The sequence below is a fragment of the Toxotes jaculatrix genome, chromosome 3 (genome assembly GCF_017976425.1).
Source record: "Toxotes jaculatrix isolate fToxJac2 chromosome 3, fToxJac2.pri, whole genome shotgun sequence".
NCBI classification, from domain to species: Eukaryota; Metazoa; Chordata; class Actinopteri; family Toxotidae; genus Toxotes; species Toxotes jaculatrix.
Genome location: NC_054396.1, coordinates 9,012,069 through 9,034,492, shown reverse-complemented (window position 1 = coordinate 9,034,492; position 22,424 = coordinate 9,012,069). Strand labels below are relative to the sequence as shown.

Sequence of the window (22,424 nt, the reverse complement as noted above, 5' to 3'; positions counted from 1 at the left end):
AAATTTGATTCACTCAGATCATTTCCCCTATTTATCCTGCTTGCAGCACTCACTCTCATTAAGTTGTCATTAGGATTTTAGTGCGAACCTGCTCAGCAGAAGCCATTTAAGTTCAGCTGAATAATACAAGCGCCTTATGTAAGACCCACTTCACTTGTGATCAATTATGAAAGCCTTGTGTGAGCGTAGCAGCATCTGCAGGCGAAGAAAAGGTTTCAGTGTCTTGGTTTGACAGGCTCGAACAAAAATGAGAAAGAAGAACCACTTCTTTGAAGAGTGTTGGTACTGATCTGGTGGGACTGTAAATAGCCAGAATCTGTGCTGGTTGCCAGGCTATTTAGTGTTCAGTAGTTTTATGGATGATACAAAGGCAGCCCGTAAAGAAGATAGGAAGATAAAAGGCTCCAGCGATGAGGAAAAGCTATGGAGTGTGTTTCATGTTTTGCTGCGTGGAGCTAATTTTTGTAATAATTGCATGTAAAATCAACAACAATGTGCCTGAAGACATTCTGCAACTTTCAAAACACTACAAACGGAAAAATGTGGTATCTCCTACCGAAAGTGGTGCCCGCTTCCGGCCGGGACACGGACGAGACGATGACAAACCCAAATCCTTCGTTCTCGCCGCGGCGGATCTCTACGTCATAGGGCTGCAAGGCGGAGGAGGAGGGAGTGGAGGTGGCGTTGGGGGGCTGAGAAGAAGTGGTAACGGCTGCAGCAGCGACTACAGCGTTGCTGCTGCCCCCCACCCCTCCGCCTCCTCCCCCGCTGCCGATGCCGGAGGTGGAGCCGCTGCCGGAGCTGACGGTGTTGAGGGAGTTCTGGCTGCCCTGCGGGGTTCGCTTCCCTATCTCCTCCGTCAGGCTGGGCGCCTGGGTACTGCTGTGGTGGGAGGATGCCGGCGATGGAGGCACGTCTCCCTCTGCTTTAACTGGAGATGGCAGAGGAGGATAAGGTGAGAAAGATGCCGATATACTGTGTAGAGTTGGAGAGGATATAGTGTGAAAGATAGGAGAGAGATTTATGGAGGGAAAGAAGAGGAACAAATTGTGGGCTGGGTAGGTGAGATTTAACAGAAGCCGCATATGACACCAGAAGATCAAGAAGAGAAGGAAGAAAAAGAGATAAAAATTAGGCCAGTCAGTGTTATATAAGTTCAGGAGATAATGGAGTAGAAAAAGCAAAGTAAGAAACTGGTGCATAATAAGAGAAGATAACAGGATACGGAGAAGATATGACAACACAACTAAATGTTATATCACCTTTACAATCTGAAAATAAAAAATGACTGTAAATAAACAAAGACATATTTCTCTCCTAACACGGCTACTTTACGTTGATATGATAAAAGACGCGCTGTTGAGGCAGCTTAGGGAGAAGAGCCTCTCCAACAATCTCTTCTCTGATCTGTTTTCAACAAAAGATGGACTAAAGACGCGGCCCGCCTGTTGTACCTGGACATTTCATTCCACATTTCATTTCCTGTACAGCTGCTCGAGGACGGCGCCTCATATTCTCGATGCTCTGAGGCAGACGGGGAGCTGAAATGCTCTAATGTCTGGCGGCTGTCGTCGGGCCGAAGGTTGACCACCCTCTCCATCATATTTATGGGCCTTTCTTTATCGCCTGCTGAGGAGCCGAGCGGAGCTGAGCTGAACAGTGCGAAGGTAGTGACTGGGGGCTCGGGCATGTTGCGCGTGGTAGCGATCGAGTGGTTCCTACCGTTACACAGCCAAACTATTACACAGGAAGGAGAGGGGGCGACCCATACACACAGTAAGTGGGCCCCTGGGCTCCTGATGGAGCTGCAATGGAAATAAACTGAGCCCTTGGCCGTGTAAAGTACAGATTGATTTTCAGTGACTGAATACTTCTCTACTGCAGCAGCAGAGGTCGTATTAACATATTGGAATCAGACGAAAAGTGGTTTTGTCCACAAAATTAATTAGAAATAAATCTATTATATGATAAAACACACTGCTCATATAATACTAAACACAATCACTGACATGCTCTACTTAATGAAGGAACAATTAGAGATTAATTTTTCATACTTTAAGATTATAATCCTTAAGTTTTTCATTAAATCAAACCTCACTGAAAACTAGACATGCATGTAATCCAATATAATTTTATCTCACTGATCACAGTCTCACTGTGTTAGATGAAGAGTTATGTCGGAGTTACAGGCAACAGACTGCACACTCAGCAAAGTAACCAACTTTACTGTGCTCTGCTGCTGTGCGGAAAACAACTGGCCTGTGTGCAGAATTAGACTGCTGTTGCTCAGGGCACGATGTTAAAAAGGCAGATTATTGACTGACTTCTTCATCAAAAACAACACCAGTCTGTTACACCAGTTGCTCATCTGTTGCTCATCTGTTGCTTAGTGTGTTTGCTGCCCCTAAAATTAACTAAAATTAACTAGCAATGTTGCGCCTTGTAAAAGCACTTGCCACTGAAGCGTCCAGTCCCTTAGTCCAGCATGAGAAGATGAAGAAGTAGTAACTGCGAGTAGGATATAAACCTGTGTTGCAGTCTTTCTGGTAACAGGCTGCCCCCTATTTGTTTGGAGTATGAATTCAACAGTTGGCCAATTCTTATACACTGCCTCTTTAACCAGCTATGAGAGAGTTTGAACAACTCTTCTGCATCTGTCAGCAGCTATTTAACAAGTTGGTTGCTCCCTCATCTTGATGCCTCTTGCTCCTTACCGGCGTAGCTGGTTTTGCGTCGCACAGTGAGGTTGACGTGGCCCTGCTTGGCCGCCTGCTGCATCAGCTGCACCACCAGTTGGTGCGACTTGCCCACCACTGCTGTGCCGTCCACGCATATCAGCTCATCGCCGGAGCGCAGGCGTCCGTCCTCATCTGCGGCACCGTACTTGACTATGTGGCCGATGTAGATCTATAATACAACCAAAGTAGATGAATGACAGCTGTGAGACTGTGTGTGCAGAGATCATGAACGGGTAAAGACTGCCAACAGATATAAGCTCTGGCTTTTTATGTAATACACATGGAAAAGTCCTGCATCAGAGAATAAGACACACATTTAAATAATTGTGAGAAGAATTCATCTTATTTTTTCACAGCAGCTATAAAGTTTTTTTAAACCTCACTATTACGTCTTTACTCTTTCTTTCTTTCTCTTTCTTTCCAGCCTGCTACTGTAGTCACCACAGCCAAGCTGTAAAGTAAATCATTATTTTTTTCCTCTAAGAAACGCAGAGCAGACCAGTGAACAAGAACAAACAACTCTGCCTCTTTAAAGAAGGAAAGAAAAGAAAAAGAAGTGTGTGAGATGTTTTTTTTTTTTTTTTTTTGACTGATTGAGGCTATGTTGGTCAGATCAAAGAGAGAGCAGAAAGAATCTTAATTTGAGCCCAACACAGAAGCTCAGAAATACACAGGAGGAACAGAAACAGAAAAACAGATGTGGTGCAAAACCCTATAGATGCTACTCCGACTAGTGCTGGGAATATAGTGTCGGTTTCATCATTCAGGTTACTGAATCTTGTCAGCTGTAGTTTGTACATTTCACACTAACTTGGACTGAAACTTGTTAAAGTAAATTGAAACAAACTGAGGGGTTCAGCTATGAGAGACAAAACGTTTGAGAGAGACTCACAGGCTCTCCTGGCTCGTTGCCTCCGAGGATCCTGAAACCGAACCCTGTGTCCTTTCTCCACAGGAAAATGTCCTGCTCTTGGAAGTCTGGAACTGTAAAACAACAGACAATAAACCGTCATTTCTTTTATTTCTGGATTAATACCAACAGCAAAGCCCATGGGAGTTTCTCTTCCTGCAGAAGAATTCAGTACTAACATGAAGTCAGACCTTTAGTTTAACTCCTTCAGACAAGATTTCATGCCCTAGCTTCGTCAAAAAGAGGTCTGCAGATGACATACTGGATGCACCGACTGTTCTCAGGGAATCAAACCAACTGCCTGCTTATGTCAACATGCAAATAATTGTCTTCCCAACTGTTCTAGGCTTTTGTCACCAAGATAGCACTTTGCACAAACAGTCTCTCTAAAGGCTCTGTAAAAAGAATAAACAACCGATCCATCAAAAGATTAAAAAAAAGAATCTATTTTGGGTAAAGAGCACAGGTATAGAGCTTAAATAAACTCAAAAGCCACACAAGCCCCCCCACCCCCATTCATTGGTTCCATAATTAGAAATGATCACAATAAAATTCCCCACTGGCCTCTGAAATAGCAGTTTTATTTTCTTTTAGCTGTTCTAAAACATTTTCTGCGACGTTCCCACAGAGTGGACATCACTATTCCAATGGACTACACAGTTTCTTTTATGAAGTGATGTGTGGCATGTAACTCTATTGCCACTTGCCCACATTCAAGAGCACTTCCCACCGACAGAGGTGCTAATACATATGGGAATGGGCTATAAATTATTGAGCAGAGGGTCTGAGTATGGGTAGTTCACAGTCCACTCCCGTCCACAAGAGAAAGGAGTGTGTGTGTGTGTGCGTGTGTGTGTGTGTGTGTGTGGGGTGGTCACCAGAAAGGTGCTGTGCTATAAAAGAGGCATTGCTCTGCAGCGACTGACAGCTCATGGTTCATGTAGCAGTGGAGATGAAGGGAGCCTCAGGGGGGTAACTGGGAGCCAGGGGGATAAAAGGCACAAGCGTGCATGTGTGTGGCCTCATCCTGGTGTACACACGAGCGTCTCTGCTTTAAGCATGTTTATATTTATTCACATATGCATGTATGCGCATGCATTTGTACGGTCGCAGCTGTGTTGTACAGGCGGACAAACATGCACCTCTGAGAAAGCTCCCGGGGAGATTTCCTTTTGCACCAGCACAGGCCGCTGCTGCCAAGGCCACTAAAGCCACTAAGAGGCGGCAAGGTGGCAGAAGGCATAAGCAGCCTGCTTCCAATCTGTTCCTTCAGTCAACAGTTAAAATCCCTGTGGAGTGCAGCTATCTCTTCCAATCTATCACAATGTAACTGTGGAGGAACTGGGAGAGGAAGAGTCAAAGGCTAACTGTCGCAATCTGCACCTGCACTCAGGAGGGTCAACTGCACAGTTTCACCCTGTTCCTGTCGATTAATAGATCCATAAGTGATCCCCACAGTGAGGCAACAGGGCGTGAATGAATCAATATTTTACAGAGATGGACGGACCCGTGCTGTGATATGACTGAGGACGGCAAATAACAAGAACGGATGGTTCAAACAGTGAGGAAATTAAACTGGGAACATGTTAAAACCAGGCAATAATCAAAATGAAGGCCAATAAAGCAAGAACGATTTCCATATCCTCTCTGTCTTCGTTTTTTTAGAGCAGTTTAATGCTGAGTGAGTTTTTAAGGGGATTTTTTTTTTTTTTTTTTTGCAAATGGAAATTGTTCACCACATGGTGTGTTTGAAGACCTTGATCTCAGCAGAACTTTTCATTACAGCGAAAGTTGTGTAGAGAAATGTCTCTGCCGTATCCAAGGCTTGAGCCCTATGGGGTGCATACTGCAGGAATTTAAGATGAGAGCTCAATGCAGCGTGAGGAAGGGGAGGATTTACACCTGCTGTTACAGGTCAGCTGTCCTCCCTGTCATTCTCTGTGTGTTCCTCTTTTTCCATACTTCAGAATCCCTTGATCTTCCAAAACTTGGAACTTGCTCTTATCCTAACATTTCTCTTTCACTTCTCATTTATGTGTTTCCATGTCACTTGTATATCATTACCTTTTGTGCTCCCTTTGCATGTCTTCCTATTTGCACTGAGCAAGCTGGCTCGGGCTATTCAGAAAACCCTTGTTAAGACTCTGTCACCTTAGGACCGGTATGTAGACGTAATCTCCTGCTTGGTTTTGGTTTCTTTCACTCTCCATCTCCATCTCTTTATTTCCTTTTTAAATCAAACACTGTTGTCCTCTCAGTCCTTCACAGGAGCTTGCCAACAGGCATCTACACTTCTAGCCCACGCTCCAGCCCTTCTTTTCACATTCTTCTTCATAGGCATCTAAATAATGAAAATCCTTGACAAGTGGCGCCTGGGAAAGTGATTAGATGTTAAGGTTTTTTCAGCCCTTGCAGACTCCTGTTTTTCTCTTTCTCTCCTGTTTTTTTTTTTAATTCTTTTTTTGGTAACTTGACAGTGGATCTGAGGGTTATTCTTTTTAATTGGAACTATCCCCTTGCTTTGGCAAGGCTAGACATGGAGGAGGGGGATATGCAATTCACTGACATCCACTCCGCTTTTCCTGCTAATTATATACCCCTGTGTTTCTTTAGGGAAGTCTAGTGTAAAAGTGTGTCAGTGGTTCCAGTGTCAACAAATGGACCAAAGTGGCATCTAGTAGCTTTTAAAGGACTGGACCAAGACCATGTATGAGACCTCAGCTGCTTATACTGGTCAGACATGGCACTAAAATCAAAACTAATGCTGTAGTGCTGAACATCTGCTTTAAAAGAACTTGAAATTTTGGGAAAGCTTCTTCACTTTCTTGCTGAAAGTTAGATAATGTCTATATGATAAATATAAAGTTGGAGCCAGCAGGCAATTAGCTTAACTTACCACAAAGACTGGAAGCAAAGGGAAATAGCTAGCCAGTCCAAAGTAAAACAATTCTGCTACCAGCTTTAAAGCACAATTTTACCACAAATCACACGGTATCTTGTTTGTTTGATCCATACACAAACAGAAATGTAAAAACTACTTTGAACAATCATTTAAGCTTAGCTATTTCTAATTACAAAAAATTACAAAAAAAATTACATTTAGATTCAATAATACTACTTCATCCTTAGCTCTATGTATGTGAACCTGATAATTTTCATGTTAGCTGTACTCAGCTGCCAGTTTATTAGGTACGCCTAACTAAAACTAATGTGGTCAAATACAACAGCCCAGCAGCAAGCCCTACCTTCATGAAGGTTGTAATATTCAGTTTTTGTTTAAAATGCTTTAGAAAGGTGTTGATTCAACTGTATGGTCACTTTGGAGGCCAAAATTTGTGATGCTGTATTGTATCATACTGACAGGTGTTTCTATTGTTTTATCCAACCCATTTATATGATTGAGGGTAGGGTAAATAACTGGAATACCACGCTGTATAATGCAGTGCACTTCAACAGCACCACAAACTACATCCTCCAAAATGATCACACAGTTGAATCGACACTTCTCTAAAACAACTTCAACAAACACTGAACATTTCAATCCTTGTTAACGCACGGTTTACTGCAGGGCTCAGCATAAGCACCAAACTGAGACCACATCCCTCTCCAGACACCAAACAAGAGCACAAGAAAAGGTCGGGTCACTGTTGCTTTTATATTATAACCCAGTTACTTACATGCACCAGACTTACAGTATCTTTCATCCCAAAATCTTGCTCCAAAACATGCGGTGCCATTTAAACACACCGAGGGTCTTCACCGAGCCAACAGCCCCATGCAGCCCTTATCCAACCGCCACCAAAAATTAATATACTTACGCCTACTTTCATACATGCTCCTGGACTGGGCCCAGATCTTAAAGGGGTCTGGTTTTCTCTGGATGGTCCCGTCTGCCGTGGAGTCCTGCGGTGGCAGGCCTGGCAGGGGCTGAGAGGGGGGCGGGGGAGCGATGCTCTCGCTGAGAGGGGGTGCCAGGGATGGGTGTACGGGTGAGTCTGTGTGGATGCTCCGGTGGCTGGAAACACTATGCTGCGAGCTGTTCTGGCTGTCCTTTCTTGATAACTGCTGTTGGAGAAGCAGATCGATATCATTTGACTTTTGAAAGTTGGCTGTGGGGGAGCATAGAAGCTGAACACAGAACTGATAGGTAGAGACAAAAAAAAAAAAAAAAAAAAAAAAAAGGTTACTGCATGCTCAGCAGTGGAACAGAAAAGAGGAATCGGGGTAGTGATTTGTGGGAAGAGAACGAGGGAGACAAAGACATGAATACACAGGAATTGAGTAGAGTACAAAAATGTTAAAGATTGCTGCTCCGTCGGGTAAAAGTAAAAACAGATTCCATGAGTGTATAATGTCAACCATTGTTGTGCTGCTACTTCATTCAACACAAAGAATAATCAAGTTGTTTTATTCAGAGAATTCTTTCAGTGCACAAAGGCAGAAAAAAAGACCTCAGTGGCTTCTCTTGGTTTCTCATGATTAAGTCATTCAGCTGTGGGAGGGAAAAAAAACTGTGGCTCAACTTACGGGGGTACATTGCCTATTCCTTTTGTTTAACAGAGTGGAATGTATTAACAGGAAACTGCATCCCCTGCTGCATGTGTAGAGATATGCACACTGAGTAAAGCACTTGTGGTGTTTGAAACGAAGGGAGGATTTTTACTGGTGAGGCCAGAAATGTAAAACTCCTCATAAATTGCCACTGGCCCCTCAATAACATGGGCACTTAAGTGCTTGCTCAAGGATTTTAGAGGAAGGGAGCAGGGTAAAGCACATACAATCCTGAGCTCAAGTACATGCACACTGTAAAAGCAAAAATCCTTTCCATGACCCTTATCACAACGTCTTTCTTCAGACATCATCTTCACCGTTTGTTTGCAGAATTTGCACTGCTGTCAAGATTTCAAAAAGAAATCAGTGATGTGAGAGGGTTACAAACAGAGCATGAGAAAGAAAGGCAGATATTTTAAGACAGTAAGAGAAAATGACAGCAGTTCAGTCTCTTCACATCATGTGACCTCCCAGTACTGCGGATGTGGTGGACAAAAATACACCACGAAGGAGCTGAGGCAAGTGGCTCATCTGTTCTCAAATATCAAAGTGTTTGGCCTTCAAAGTGCAGCCATGTCTTCAATAAATTCAGACTCATTACTCCCTGAATCAGCCTCCTACACCTCTGCACTTCATGTTTATATTCATCATCCTTGTTAGACATAAAAGAAGCTTGACGCTTTAGCAAATATTAAGTCAGAGCTGTGACTCCAGCTGGAATGCTTACACTATCAGTGTTATGAGCGTAACATCACTGTGTTGCGTTGTGAAGTAAAAAAAAAAAAAAAAATCAAAAAAGTCAGACTCTCAAGACTGACGCTTCTCACTGACTGCAAAATTTTGGTCACTTTAATTCCATGAAGCAAAATGGCGCCTCCATTAGCCAATGAGGCAGCATTATGTCTTGTTTCTCTCTGAGTGTCATGCACACAAAGTCCAAATCCTATTCCACTTTCAAATGAAAACAAATCTCTTGCTCTTGATGGATCTATTAGATTTGACCTTCAGCAGTTCACTGTGTTCTCCCTCTGTGCTCCGGGACTGGTCTAATACATTGGTTTCTCCTGCTCCAATAACTTATTAAGGAGACAGAAGATGGGAAGGAGGGAGGGAGGGAGGGAGGAGGGGCTGGGGCAATGAAAACAAATCCTTGCTGCTTCCCCAAGACTCGGCTCAGCCATGCTTTGCCAACAGAGGGCCAGACTTCACTAGCCTGATGCAGCGTTAGAAGTCATCTTTAGTTTGTGTTATTACACACAAATATCCTCTTGCAACCAAACATTAAGTTAAAAAAAATCGTGCATTAACATCATTATCATTCTCAACTTATCCATCACCTCTATCATCTCATCTAAGAATATCATACCATCACCATTATCAATTACAAAGCACCAATACCACCACACCTCATTCCCCAAAACTTTCACCCCGTCTAAAACAACATCACGTACCCTCCTAGTGTAATCTCTGTATGGAGGAGCCAGCTCAAAATCATCCTGCAAAACAAAATTGATAAACACACGTTCAGTCAGAAACAGTGAACAGAGTCCCTCCATTAATGCAGCAGATATCACAGGATGAGGCCGTCTCTCAGCTGTGATCATACATTCAACTCTCACACTGCAAGCTTAGCACCCAGCGCGATGCGATCATCAGCGTGTTAGCAACCCAGCTCACGCGGTGCATCAAAGCCCCCCGTCTCAGCCCCCGCCTAAGAGGAGTGGGGGCTGATGTGAAGCTACAGGGATCCACCCCCGCACAGCACAGCATCCCATGTCAACAAACAGACCCACAACATCAGCACAAGTCACAACTTACAGAGGGGAGTTAGAGACGAGACAGGAGGGGAGAGGCGGTGAGAGTGAGCTGAATGTCCCTTTTTGCCACAGGTAGACGAAGGACAAGGGAGTGATGGATAGCAGGGTAAGGAGGAAAATACAGGAAAACCAACTACTTACCAGTTTCGGGCTCTTCTTTGCAGGTGCCACCCCTGTGAAGCCAGACAGAGAAGGAAAAAAAGAAAAAATGGAGAAGGTTACCAATGGAGTTATAGTGAGTAGTCCATGTTAAGAAAAAAGGAGAATTTAAACAAAAAACAAAAGCAAAAAAAAAACAACAAAACAGACTCCAAAACAATGTCACAACAGTGCTCATCTAGCCCTCGTTTCCTTCTCCCTCCTTTCCTCTCTTTCCCTGCTTTGGTTCCTTTGCTCGCCTATCCGCGGCTGGTGTTTGAGGAGGAAGGGAGGAGAAGGGAGGGGGGTGGAGGGTGGGAGAGCAGGCAGCGCGATCTATCTGCATCACTGCCGTGGACAGCGCTTGGCTTGACTGGTGCAGCGGAAGAGTGGGGCCAGCCCCAAGGGCTAACCCGGCGCTCGCTAGACCCTGGCTACCCGACGGCGGCGCACACATGTGAGTGAGTGTGTGTTCGATGGAGGAAAGTGAGAGTTAAGAAGAAAGGACAGGCTCCTGGAGAGCAACTAATCTGGAGAATAAAGACAGAGAGAGAGAGGAGCAGAGAGGAGAAGAGCGAGCTTGTGCTCTGGAGTTCCTGGCCGTAGCATTACCCATGGAGAAGGAGTCCAAGATACTGAACATTAAATTATAGGCAACCGTCAGTTCTCCTCTTACTGAGACCATCTTCCTGTGTCCGCTGAGCGCTGCGCTCCGCTGTCGAAGGCTCCAGCATCTATAGGCAGTTGGCGCGTCCTCCCCGTCTCTCCCTTTCCTCCTGTCTTTTCCTTTTTTTCCCTTTCTCTCTCTCTCTCTCTCTCTCTCACCTCACCGCACACTGTCCTCCCTCCCTTTTCTACCCTCAGCATCATCGCCCTCCCTCCCTCCCTCCCTCCTCTTCTTTCCCTCTCCCCTCCATCTCAGTCTCCCTCCCACCCCCACATGCTGGTAAACATCCATGCAGCTGCGCACGCACGGGCATCAGACGGCTTCGCACAGCGCTCCTGACACAAATCCAAGTTTCCTTAAGGTATGGCAGACGGGTTTCCGCGTGAGCGAGCAGTGACCAGAGATGCCATTGCAGAAATACCATTGCCACAGACAAAAGCGCAAAGAAAGAGTGACGGATGACTGAAATGCTAACACAGCCTGGATCTAGCCAGGGAAATTTGCTCCTTAAGCACATCACTGCCCTCTCCACCCCTCCTTCCTCCCTCAGCTCTGCATGAAATAAACAGTTGTATGAAGTTATGGAAATGAGAACGGGAGAAGGAATGCATGAAACAAAGAGAAAATGCAAGACTCACTGTGTGTATTTGCCTCTATAATATTTAAAATTCAACAGTGAGTGGAGTACGAACCACACGCACACACACAAGCACCTCTGACATACAATAGGGGTGTGTAACACATGTAAAGCATGAGTGAGACTAGGCAGTGTCTGATCTAAGAAAATGGGCCACAATTGTGTGTCAATCCTTTGGGGAAACTGAGAGGATAAGATCTTATACACACACACACACACACACACACACACGCACACACACACACACACACACACACACTCTTGTCTTCTTTATCTCTCAGACATCTGGGTTCATTCACAACTGACAGCTCCAACTGTGGTGCGTCTGCAGCTTTATTTCCTCCTCTCTCCTTCCTCTGCACCCACCTCCTCCCCCATCCCCTCGTCTCCATCCTCTCCCCTTTTCACCTTTTTTCAATCAATAGGAATCATTCACTCTGGAGCGTGTAGCAATTCCCTAAATCAGAAGCGTATGCATACTTCAGTCTCGAGGTAAGCGTGCTGTCAGTCAAAGTGTCAGTCTGCCGTTTGATTATTATTCATCTATCCACTGCAACTGATCGGCTGCTGCCGTCAAACAGACTCCCACACAGGTTGATTCGGGTCTTCATAATGTACAGTACATTTTCTGTTTAACCTTGAAATCTGTTTGTCATGATTTATAAAAGACTGGGCTGAATGAGCTACGAGTGAGCTTTTCTGATCAGCAATTAAACAGAATTTTTCAAGCAAATATTCCAAACATTCCCAAGTTTCAGCTTCTAAAATGTGAAGGTTTTCTTTGTCTCGTGTGATATTAACTTGACCATCATTTGGTTTTTGATTGTTGGTCGGACAGAAAAAGCAAAATGACAATGTCAAACAGGGCTCTGGGAACTCCTGGTGGGCAGTTTTCATTATTTTGTGATGTTTAATAGACTAAACAATCTATTAATTACAAAAAACAATTGGCACGTAATTGGTAATGAGAATAACCATTAGTTACGACCTTACAAGGAATAAAAGCAGCCCAAATACAGCTGTGCAAACGTCAACATTACACTGGCAGGCAGAGGCAGCTCAGTGGGTTTTTGCGTGTGTGTCAAGCGCCAGAGTGTGTTTGAAGCTCCCAGATCAAAAGGTATTGTAGATGTTTGAGCCAACCTCCAGTCCTAATTACATACAAGAGGGAGGAAAGAGCGGTTTTGGACAGGTGGGCGATCTGGCCTGGCCTGCACACTGACGGCCTGAGCGAGAGAGCACTGACTAAATCCTCTGCGCCTCCAGCTCTCAAATAATGGACTGGGCTGCCCCAGCTCATTTTATACTGCTTACTAAATCTTCAAATTTGAGTTAGAAAATGCATTCTTAACAGTGCATAGTGATGGACTATTCAACCTACAGGGCACTACATTTCTGTAATATGTGGTTTTTATGATAAATGATATATCAATAGATTATTGAGAATCCCAGTGAAGCCAAAATAATGAAGTATCCAATATATTTGAGGATTGCAGATTTAAAAATGTATTGAGCTTGACAGAATAGCAGTCGTCTTGTTTCATTCCCTGAGGAAAGACTCCATGAATTTCAGCAACTTGTTGTTCTCTGTGTGACTGTCCCTACAGCTGCTTAAATTCCAACACCGCGTGGACTCTTTTGCAAACACTGGAAACAACGTGCGGTGGAATAAATGCGACTATACATTTGAAAGCTGTGACACACGGCTCACAGCTTTTCCGGTGCACAGAACTGTGCACTGGAAAAGATTAGTTCAGCAAAAACTGCTGTCAAAGGACCTATGGTTTGGATTAATTGTACTCTGCTGAACTGGGTACAGGTTGACAAGGAGCGCTGCACCCTCGGCTGAACATGCTGCACAGTTTCCTTCAACAGATAGGAACTGTTGCACCAACCTGGCAGCACAGCAGTCACTAAACGGAAGCCATTACTAAGCAGATTATGTTGTCTGTCCACCGCGCGTGTGTGTATGTGTTCCTGTTGGTAGATCTCGGCTGGGAGTGATGGCTTCCAACAGGCAGGTCCATCTGTCACTGTGGCGACAGTGCCTGGTGACCGTGGGGAACTGACAGACGGTCTCCAAGCAACGGTTGTTGTGGTGAGCTGCTCTCTGCTGTACAGTGAAGGAATGAAAGGCTCACATCAGCTGTGTACATCAGCAGCCTGGATGTGACAGCCCTGCAGAGTACAGCTTTATTTAGCTCCTTATTTAGCTCCTCTTTGAGTCTGTGTGTAAACACTGAAATTAAATGTGACGGAGGAGCAAAACAATGTGACTAAATAGGCAGCAAAGATGGCCAGGCAGAGAATGCATGAAAGGAGTTGTGTAAAAAATAAATGTGATGGAACATAACAGCTTGTCTTCCAATGAATGCTACAGTGCTTTATTATCTAAAAACAATCTGAACCATGGAGTGTTTCTTTTTTCTCTCTTCTGTGCTTTCTATGGCTTTTTTTTTTTCTTTCTTATAAAGGCAGGGGTGAAATCCCCTCCTCCCACAAATGCACACATCCACCCAGAGGAGACCCCAGTGCAGATTATCTGCAGAGCATTGTCATGGAAACAAAAGATGGTGCAATGGTGGAGATTTACAACTCGCCCAATAGCTATGGAGGTGTGAAGACATGGGAGCTTGTGAGGGGTGAGGGAGAGAGAGGCTCACCTTGTCCCTGTGCAACAAGCAATGATTCAGCGGCTCAAGCCTCCAGCAAGCCAAAAATGAGCGCAGGTTTTCCAGGACTGCAATGCTGTTCGTTATGGTGCCATTGGAAAGTGCAGTCAGCAGAATTTTTAATGCGAAGTGGGCGAAAATACGACGCTTCCTGCCCATACAGTGAATTGATTTTCTGCTTTGGTCTGTGCAGGGACCCATCATCAACGTTTATCTCTTTCTAATGGGTGTGTACAAGACTGTCCACATTATACTGGCCTTATGAATGTGCGTGCCGGTAACTGTGAGTTTGTTTATGTGGGTTACGTGAAATCATATCATTTTGTTTGTGTCCTCTCAGCGTGCGTCCTCAAAGAACACTGATCCATGGAGTGCTTTTTGACAGGAGGCATTTACAAGCAGTCGGTGCTCCTGCTGACCATTATGCCAATTAGACCCATCTAGTGTGGCAATGATCCACTTGGTGTTTTTACCTCATTTTAGCTGCACGTCCATGAAAAAAACAAAGGAAATCACACATTTCAACCTCCTGTCTGTCTTCAAGGGTGCAATAATTCTCCTTCAAACTGCACTTAAAGGCAATGAGGGGAAACACAAACAAACATAAACGAGAGGAAATACACCCACTTGTGCTTTAACACTATGGACGCTCAGTAGATAAATGCTCTTAAGAGTTTCCAAGCAGCCATGCAGATAATCTGGGTTCTCAGAAACATCTTTGGGTGTTTAGCTTCCCATTTATTGAGCAGGAGATAAAGGAAGTAACTGTGCAATGGAGGGGTTTATCAAACACACTGACACTTGTGCGATAGTTTAACACCTCTTGCCTGTGTTAGTCCCTCAACCTGCCATTTGTCCGTCCACTGGCTACGTGGGAGGAGAGAAATGGTCCATCTCTCATTCTGAGAGAAGAGGAGTGTGAGGCCCGATTGGCTAGCAGGGACTAATGTGTCATTGCTGATTGATGAGCCATGAAGTGGGGGGAGAGAGAGAGAGAGAGAGAGAGAGAGAGAGAGAGAGAGAGAGAGAGAGAGAGAGAGAGAGAGCGGAGCATCATGGGGGTTTCTGCACTGCTCTTTCATCATCTCTCTGATCCTCTGACATCCATCCGTCCATCCAACCTTCTTTTGCTCTCTTTTCTTCCATTGCAGCCTTCTGTCCTGCCCTTTCCTGCACATGGCTACAAACAGTTGCCGCAGCCCCGCACAAATTACCCTGCATTCATTGCAGCACCTGCCTGGCCTTACAAACAGGTACGTAAAAAAAAAAAAACAGTAGATCGTAAGTCTGCATCCACACTGAGACAAATGGGCTTCATTTTTCTATAGCTGACTAATGACATGAGCTGCTGGGCTACTGAGAGGCTGTGTTTCAGAAATTCTACACTCAAACGAGTTTTCGCTGACAAAAAGGGCTGTACAGCAGGTGTATGCGTCCCTGTGGGCCCTGTAACGTTTACACCTTTTTAAAGGGAACATGTGAGAAGAAATTAGCGTCTGTGCTACACCAAGGCGTCAGGGGCCAAAATGAATTATGTCATTGCGTCAGTGGGGGCAGGAGAAGACAGCTAGGGGAAAATGAGCACATTAGAGCGGTGTAATTAGACAAATGGAAGAACGATGTATCATAAAACAAAGGCTTGATTGAACTAATAAATCATGCCCACGTGCTTATAGGCAGTACAGTACATCTCTAGTGTACAAAATGTCTAAAACCGCGGTGTCTTGTGTGTTTAACCTATGAAACGTTCACGACGGGAATTCTGCTCCTTTGTTTTGCGTTGCTGTTCTGTATAGGAAGTAGTCACACAACCAGATTGACGTATGTGTAAAAGGAAGAGCTGGCATGGGGGGACAGACGCCAACGTTGTTGTGTTACACATCACGTCGCTGATTCCGGGGGCCCTGGCATACACGCCAATATGGCAGGATCTTGGTTAAAAATAGTCTCACAACCTGATACTCTGGCCACTGGGTGCTTTGTTGACCAAAAAGGGTAAAAAAAAAAAAAAAACATCATTCATAGTAAATGTTGTAGATAAATGTAAATGATGATCATGATGAAGATGATGATGAGGCTAAAAAACCTTACATGATAATCACATGGCCAGGATTTCACACGAATTGCAGTTTCTATCCCCCAACATTCAGCTCACTGTGGCTGGTGTGGAATGAAAACACATGTTCACATTTTCTCACAAGCTGATGTGCACATGCTCACACACACACACACACACACACACACACACACACACACACACACACACACACACACACACACACACACACACACACACACACACACACTGTGAGAAAGAGGGGGGAGAGGGGGCACACTGTTGCACACTGCCTCCTTAATGAGTGTGTATCTTTGTGTGGCGGCCCTTGGCAATTGGCTCCCATCTTCATGTGGGAGAGCGGGTGTGAATCTACATACTGGCAGTCGGGGAACAGAAACAGAAAAGGGGGATGGAAGGGTGGAGGAGGGGTGGATCTCCATCAATTAAGACTTCACCATGCATAGACTATCATTGGATACATAGCAGAGTGTGTGTGTGTGTGTGTGTCTCTGTATACACCCACAACTGATGTTTGCTCAGGGAAGAAGTGATTCTTGATGGATGGAAGGAGAGTGAGAGCAAAAGAGAGAACACGAGAGAAAAAGATGTATGTGTATGATAAGCAAAGCTGACATCAGGACCCCAATTAGAGGCCAGTGTGCCTCGCTGCTACTGGTGGAGCGAGTTGGAGTGAGAGAGCAGTGAAGAGAGTAAGAGCTGGAGAGTAATTAAGGAACCACGTCTAGAACCTTGGTTCACGTTCTCAGGAGTCTGACTGGGTGCATATGTTGGCTACACATGTGGCATGTGAATGATGAGGTGTGAGCGAGGCCCTGACACAGTAAGAAAACGTGAACAAATTCACCGTGCAACACGGGGAAATCTGAAGGACAGGAAATGTGTGGGAATTCAGTGGGAGGAAGAAACACACCGGTGCGCACGCTTTAGTGGAGCCCTGGGATCTGTTTTTTTTTTTTTTATTTATTCACTTATAAGTTAAATCTAAAATTAATTCTTCATTCTAATTCTTTATAATGCAACATAAATGGTATATCTGAATCATTTTTATTTGTCCATTGTGTAAACACTAATTAGTAATTAGGTACAGATAAAATTAGCTCTGATTCCAATTAATCAATTAGTCCAGAAGTCAGAACATTGTCAATGATTTTATTAATTTATTACTGCTTTAGTCATTTATCAAGCACAAATACCAGTCTGTCTCTGGTTGCAGCTTCCCCCCCGTGTGAGGATTTGCTGCTTTCTGTCAGTTATAGAAGAATTCTAACACATGAAGAAGCCATGTCTGGATGCTAGACAGGGCTGGGTATTATTCAAAATTTTTTCATCATTAGTATTAATATAATAGAGCTTTAGGTATCAAAACCAAAACAATGATTTTTTTTTTGATACTGTGCTCTAAGGAATAGAAAGATATTTTTCCACAAAAGCCTTTTATTCATTTAACAAAACAACAGATGTTGTCTGAACAAGCAGCTGTACAAGCTCTAATCCTAAATAAAACATAGTTTAAGATACTCAGTGCTACGGATTGGCTGGTACCAAAAAATATGGAGGTTTGATACCCAGCCAAGAGAAATTAAATAAAAAAAAAAGACACTGACACACTGCACTACTCCAATTTGTACTCTGGCTCTCTAATTACTGGCTGTGTTGTGATGTTAGAGTCATCAGGCTCTTCAGCAGCAGAGAGGTTCTTTGTGAAACATGCAGTAGCCAGCACTTGGAGCTTAAATGTGTAAATGGGAGAGGTGCAGTGAGCAGACTTTTGTTCTATAGTTTATTAATCTGCATGAAGTACCAGACAAGCAGGTGCTGCTATAATAAAGATTAAATTGGCTTTCATATTTGTGTCCTGCTTTTCCATGTTTATCGGTTAGAAGGATAAAACCAACCCTAAAAGACATTTAGTAGTGCTGGTTCAATTAAAATGTTCCACATGCATTAGCATCATCCATACCTTTGTGTTTCAGCTGGGTGCCATTCCCTCTATCACAGTCATATCTGTCTGTCTGTGGCCATCAAAGCCGGGCACTGCCTTTACACCAACCCAGCTAAACTGCCTTCCCCTTTGCCGAAGGCCCATTAAGCCGCTGCCCATGATGACGCTCTATCACTTTATGGGCTTGTGTACACTAGCATGACGAAGAAACGCTCATTAACAAAATGCCAGAGTGGGGGGAGTGGGATGGTCTGGTGTGTGTGTGTGTGTGTGTGTGTGTGTGTGTGTGTGTGTGTGTGTGTGTGTGTGTGTGTGTGTGTGTGTGTGTGTGTGTGTCAAGAAATGAGATAAAGACAGAGAGTGACAGAGTGGAGAAAGAGACAGATACAAACTGAGGTGAAGTCACATGCAGAGAAAAAGACAGACCTGTTGTCAGACTACAATGTGACTTAGCTGCCATTCATCTGACCAATTTCCCTTAACAGTTCCGAGCACTTAACCCTACTGAGGATATAACTGCACATGTGCACATTCACATACACAAAAAACCTTTTAGTTATTTGAATTAATATGCCCCAAAGCAAGCTATGGACAGTCTGACAGAGAAAATGGTCCAATTACTTGTATCACACAGTGCGTTTAGAGTTCTGGAGGTCTGTGAGTCTGAGGGGGATTGGAGGGAAAAGACTGAAATTCAATCATTTCTGTTTTATCCTCCATTCACAGTTTCTTTGTTTCCATTTAGTGCTTCTGTGCAACAGTGATTTTCAATCAGAGGCTGTGACAAAAGCCGGGCGGTGCATTTTCAATAGCCGCATTCACATGCCCGTGCACTGTTGCTGCAGCACTGACACTGACCAGCCAACGCTGATAATGTACTGTATGTCAACAGCAAAATGTCACAGGCTTTAGCTTGTATCAAGCCAAAAAAGCAGGTGGGTGGATAAAAGGCATGCCAGCACAATTGGTGGCATCTTTAAAGCGACTCTGGCATGGCAGTACACTAAAAGCCCAGAATAAACCAGACGTGTTCTCAACGAACAAACAAACTGCAAGCAGAAACAAAGTGAAGTGTAGAAGAACCTGAGCAAAGAGAGGAGCTGAGTGTGAGACAGCCTGGAAAGAAAGAAGAATATTCAGACTCTCTGACCTGAAACACCTACTAAACCTGAGTTTCTCTCCCGTGTTTACCCGTCTTTTCATAGTACCTCCATCTCCCCTTTTAACTATTCCTTCTGTCTACCTCCTTTTCATTTCAGGACCGCTATAATGTTCTGACTCTCGATGCCATTCAGTGTAAACACCTCACTCTCTCTTCCCACTTCACTGTCAACCAGTGTTACATCAACTTTCTCTCCAGCCCTTCTCTCCTTCCCTACCATAATTATCCCTCTATCTTGCCTTCTTTGCAATCACTTTTTTGGGCTTCCAACCTCTATTTACATGAATAAATAAATATGTGTGTCAATAAAAGAGCTCTCTATGAGCTGGAACAGCCTGTAAGGTAGAAGCCTATTATTTTTTTGTGAACAGCATCAAGCAGATTCATGGGAAAGGTTTGTTTTGTTTTGCATTACTTCAACATATGGGCACATAAATCAGAAGCTGCCATAGAACTTGACACCTGTTTCCTCCACCTTCCTCATCTCCATCCGCTCTCATTAGTTAAAATACAAATGACAAATGACAAATGTATTGATACAACAAGCATCCATGAAGAAAGAATGGCCTCCACTCACCTCTCTGCACCAGCATGGTGACCTCGCTGCCCTTGGGACACTTGCTGAGCAGGTCAACCACCTGGTTGTGAGACATGCTCTGAACGTTCCTCTTGTTCACCTCCACAATGATGTCCCCCTCCTTGAGGCCGCGGCAGCGAGGGTAGTCCACGATCTGCTTCACTCTCTGGCCTCCACCTCCGGGACTGTCGGCTATGGTGAAGCCGAAGCCCTTGTCTCCTTTCTCCATGTGTACAGTGATGAGCTCTGGTTGTGTGGCGATGGACGAGGCCAGGGTGACCACGTCGCTGGGGTAGCCGAGCTGGGAAGAGGTATCAGACGCCACCTCAGCAGAGGGGCTGTGGGGTCGGGGAAGGCCGTTGAGGGGTGCCCCGCCATTGGTGGAGCCGTTGTTGTTGTTCTGACTGCCGTGGCTGGAAGGCGAATCATAGCTGTTGGGAGCCTCCTGGCCGTTGACAATGATGGGCTCTTTGTTGTCGAGAATAGCCACTGAGGTAACCAGGCTGGTGTTGGGGTCATCGGGGTCAAAGGGCAGTGGGTAGCCACGGCACAACTCCAAGTTGACCATGGAACCAATTGGGATGGACTGGAAGATTTTCACAACTTGGGCGTGGGTGTAGCCTAGCACACATGTATCGTTGACGCTCACGATCACATCACCTAGGAGGTGGAGAAGAGGGAGAAGTTAGTTTAATTTCATGAAATAAAATATTCTTCTACCAATGCCAAAGTTTTACTTAGTGGATATTAGTTACACTTCGTTATTTAAACGCAATGCTACAGTCAGCAAACCAAAATATAACTAAAGCAGTATTCCTTCTTTGTAAACTTGTAATATGCAGTACACCAACCTGTCTCCATCTTGCCATCGAGGGCAGCAGGTCCGTCTAGGACCAGGCTCTTTATCTGCAGGAACTCGTCTGGCTCATCACCTCCAACAACAGTGAAGCCGAACCCCCGACGACTCTTTTTCAGCTTGGTATTGATGAAAGTCCCCTTCAGCTCAGATCGGTTCCGAGTAAAGAAAGGCTTCCCTCCTGAACACGCAAGCAGAAATAATTCAATTTAGACCATTGTGATACACCAACGAGAACACAGAACAAATTGAATTAAGCAGCTCTGGGCTCTGTCTGACCTTCACTATCATTAATCTAAACACATAACTAACCTTTGCTCTCTGTGAAGCACTGAACAGTGCAACGGAACGGCTACTGGCCATTGTTTACTGTTTGCCCGGAAGACACCATGTGAATCAGAATGAGCTGATTATAACAAATGGATTAGTTAGGTTAGGAGGGAATCAGAAACCCAAACGAGATCACATGTAACAGGGGATGGCAGCAGTTGCTCACCTTGAGCTTTGATTCTGCATCTACTGTGGGTCTACATGTTGGTATTGGTTGTATTTGGCAACTACATTTAAACGCATGATACAGGGCTATATTGGCTGGGGAAAACACAGCTGTATATACTGCTTGTAAACGATCTTATACAGATACTGTACTGACTAAGGCAATATTGATTACTTAAAAGTGCATGAAGTCAAAAGCACTGTCAAAGACGCCTGCACAGTGGGCAGTAAAGACATCAATACTCCAAAAGGGGCACAAAGAAGTCGCCTCTCAACTACTTTCATTTAGAGGACCACCGTATAATGAAAAAATAAGTAATTTTTTAATTTAACATGGTGCAAATTAAATGATACTATCTTGGCTTCTGTCACCGCTGGCTAATATAAATGATATGAGTCCTATTCACTTATAATAGTGGTTTGGAATTTAAAGGTGTGACAGAGATGAACCAGATTTTTAAGTTCTGACATCAACGACCGGTGACATCCCGAGTACATGAAGGTCACATGACATACATGTGCACATAAGAGAGGTTTCCACCCTAGTAAATGGCTACTGACAAAATGAGTCCATCCACCAGAAAGACATCTATTTTATTCAGCACTGGTTGCAAGGGTTTAATTAACACAGAAATCTCCTGAAAACACATTTCACAATGGTCTTAAGTCATGAGAACTGCTGCTCAAACAGTGCAATCTATACCCAATTACTTAGTCTTCCTTCCTTTTGTTCTTGCTTTCTCTACCTCATTATGCTGCATTAAGAATGAAAGGAAGAAATATACCACATGGTATCAGTCTAAAATCAAAAAACTGGAGAGACGTATTCACAGGGACAGGCTAAGCTCTAATGACAAAGCGTGAGCCACATACTACAGAAAAACCACATCAGATAAATGAGTTCATACTTCTCACAAAGGAATGAGGAGATGTTGGTTTGAGGTGAAGGAAAGAAGGGAAATGAAGAGGGAGAAGAAGACTTACATGAAGAGGAAGGGACCACACAGGAATGTATGATTAGTTACCTGCAGTATCACATTAGGTTATGGCAGTGCTGCAGCACGTGTTCAATGAAAATGCATCACAGTTGGACTCAGCAAGTGTCCTTGTGTTTCTGCGGTGTTGTGCAGTGTGTGTGTGTGCGCGTGTGTTTGTGTATGTTTGTGTGCGATGCCTTTGAAT

The 22,424-nt window shown here is 44.2% G+C and overlaps 1 protein-coding gene across 7 annotated transcripts in view; it reads right to left on the bottom strand.

Annotated features, from left to right (window-relative positions):
• The window catches only part of magi1b (membrane associated guanylate kinase, WW and PDZ domain containing 1b), a 131,691-nt gene that overhangs the window by 13,234 nt on the left and 96,033 nt on the right, over nt 1–22,424 (bottom strand). For 3 of the 7 annotated variants that reach the window (XM_041033054.1, XM_041033057.1, XM_041033060.1), the window contains 8 exons: nt 20,743–20,928; nt 19,892–20,551; nt 10,158–10,189; nt 9,651–9,695; nt 7,467–7,713; nt 3,631–3,722; nt 2,715–2,907; nt 557–931 (listed from right to left, as the gene is read on the bottom strand). In XM_041033054.1, coding sequence (XP_040888988.1) covers nt 557–931; nt 2,715–2,907; nt 3,631–3,722; nt 7,467–7,713; nt 9,651–9,695; nt 10,158–10,189; nt 19,892–20,551; nt 20,743–20,928 — 1,830 coding nt within the window. The remainder of the gene's footprint in view (nt 1–556; nt 932–2,714; nt 2,908–3,630; nt 3,723–7,466; nt 7,714–9,650; nt 9,696–10,157; nt 10,190–19,891; nt 20,552–20,742; nt 20,929–22,424) is intronic. The other 4 variants (XM_041033058.1, XM_041033059.1, XM_041033056.1 and 1 more) reach the window with 3 other exon arrangements.